General features: G+C 65.9%; 2 protein-coding genes across 3 annotated transcripts in view; one reads left to right on the top strand and one right to left on the bottom strand.

The window, feature by feature from the left end:
• The window catches only part of IRF5 (interferon regulatory factor 5), a 2,323-nt gene extending 2,174 nt beyond the window's left edge, over window positions 1-149 (top strand). Inside the window, exon 7 of the mRNA XM_085314921.1 lies at window positions 18-149. Within this exon, the coding sequence (XP_085171047.1) occupies window positions 18-149 (132 nt within the window). The remainder of the gene's footprint in view (window positions 1-17) is intronic.
• Window positions 150-357: 208 nt separating this feature from the next.
• The window catches only part of TNPO3 (transportin 3), a 30,086-nt gene continuing 28,303 nt past the window's right edge, over window positions 358-2,140 (bottom strand). For both annotated transcript variants that reach the window (XM_085314931.1, XM_085314930.1), the window contains 2 exons: window positions 1,631-1,722; window positions 358-1,252 (listed from right to left, as the gene is read on the bottom strand). In XM_085314931.1, coding sequence (XP_085171057.1) covers window positions 1,662-1,722 — 61 coding nt within the window. In that variant the 3' untranslated portion in view covers window positions 358-1,252; window positions 1,631-1,661. The remainder of the gene's footprint in view (window positions 1,253-1,630; window positions 1,723-2,140) is intronic.

Here is a 2,140-nt window from a genome sequence, read left to right on the forward strand (position 1 = left end):
GCCGGCCCCGGGGGCAGCGCCGCACCTCCAGCGCCTCTGCTCGGCCCGCGCCGCCGGAATCGCCAGAGAGGCTGCGGGAGCGCGGCCGAGCTTTCCCCACCGCCCCCTTCTCGCGCCGCCGGGCCGCAAACGGCTTCAGCGGCTCGTAGCCGGCGCGGGGCGCCTCGCCTTCGCTCTTTTATTCCTCTCTTTTTTTTTGCTCACTCAAGGCATAAATCCCGGGAGCTGCTGGCAGTGCGCGCGGGCAGGAGCTGCACCGAGCCGGGCAACGCCGAGGAGCAGCTTCCGCTCCAGCAGCCGCCAGCCGCTCTCAGCGGCGGGCAAGGGGCGGCCAGAGCCAAGAACCAGGCCGGGGACTTACGTTTTTAATTTATTTTTTTTTCGTTTTTGTGTTTTATTGTTCTCGAGATGGCTACAACACCAGACGGAACAGCATGCGCTCCAGCAACGCCCGCGCGGGGCCCTGCTCGGCCGGGGGCAGAGCCCCGCCGGCAGCCTCCCAGCCCTGTCCTGCCCTCGCTCGAGCCGTCTCCTCCCCTGCACGGTAAAACCCCAAAGCAACCAAATAAAAATTAAAAAAAAACCAAAACAAAACAACAAACTAAAAAGAAAAAAAAATATAATATATATTTAAAGTCTGTCCCGCCTGCGCCTTCTCCAGGTGGCTGCCGCTGTGCTTCCCCCCCTCGCCGGGCCGCGGGCAGGGGAGTCAACGGCCCGGAGCGCGGCGGCGGGGCCCCCGGCATCCCCCCACCTGCCCGGGAGGGGACGGGGGGCCCCGGGACTGCCCGAGGTGGGAAGGACCTGCAGCTGCTTGCTTCTGCTAGATATATTTTAAACCCCATCTTTCCTTAAGTAATTTTTATTTTTCATTTCACAGAAAGTTTTCTACTTTGTTTGTACTCTTGTTTTGCTGCCAGGCAAATTCGTTTTCTTCCACTGTTTTTTTTTTTCCCTCTCTTTTTGTTGGTGGTTTGTTTTCCTGTTTCGTTAGCTGTTGTTTGGAAGCGAGTCCGTGGGGAAAGCAGCACCCCCCACCATGCCGTCGGGCGGGCTGCAGCCATCTCGGTCGCGTCAAAGAGTCGTCCTCTTGCGCGCAAGCGGTAACGGCCCTGGCTCGCCGGCGGCGAGCGGCTCCCCTGGCTGGTGGGATGCGCTGGAGCGGGGGAGAGCCCTCGGCCGTGGACAAGTTTGCTGATTGTGGGACACGTTCTTGTTTTCGTCGTTTCCTGTCTTCTAATTAAAGACGTTCCTGGGAGGGAAGAGAGGGGTCAGAGCCTCCCCGCGGGCTCCCTGTCCGCGCCGCCCTAAGGCGGCAGAACCACGCCGCAGACGGCCCAGGTGCTTTCTGCTCCCGCTCGGAGCAGGACCGAGACCATCCTCCTTCCCGCCTCGGACCGGAGCAGGAGCAGTCGGCCCCGCGGGACGGCTCGCCGCTTACGGGCGGCTGCTCCGGAGCAGCCAGGGCCCCGCGCGGCCGCGTTTGCTTCACCCCGTCTGCGGCAGGGCTGTCGCGTGCCGGCACAGGGGCACCCGTCACGCTCCCCACGCGCCCGCCGGCCCCGGTGGCTCAGCCGGGACCCGAGCCGAGGCCGGGCGGGCGGCTCGCGGCCCCGCCGCGGGCTCTTACCTGGGAGCCAGGGGCCGTGCCGGAGCGCGAGCTATCGGAACAGGCGGGTGAAGTCCCTCAGAGCCCAGCACACTTGTTTACATTCCTCCGCGCTGCAAGACAAGGTCGCCGTTAGGGGAAGGGAGAACGAGCTGGGCAGGGAGAGGCTGATGCCAGGAAGGGCGTCGAGGCGAGGCAGACGTTGCCCAACACCCCGCTCTCCGCGGAGACGCGGCGCGGGCAGCGGCCGGCTCGGCGGAGCGGGAGCGTCCGCAGAGCCGCTGAGCCCGTCCCCGAGCCGCGGCGGCAGCGCCAATCCGCCGCCACCGCCCAGCACGGAGCGGGCTGGGGCCGGAAAGCACCGAGCGCCCGACGGGGCCTGGGCTCGAGGAACGGCCGTCCGGCCAAGACGGGCTCTGCACAGACTTCCAGTTTCAACATCCTCCCCAGCCAGCTGCCGCGGGGACGGCGCCCGGAGCCGCTCTGCGCGCGCTAAGGCGGGGGCCGCGCCAGAGCCGGCCGCTCCGCGAG

Source organism: Rhea americana, unplaced genomic scaffold, assembly GCF_003343005.1.
Source record: "Rhea americana isolate MKP2758 unplaced genomic scaffold, rheAme1 scaffold_416, whole genome shotgun sequence".
In the NCBI taxonomy this organism is placed as follows: domain Eukaryota; kingdom Metazoa; phylum Chordata; class Aves; order Rheiformes; family Rheidae; genus Rhea; species Rhea americana.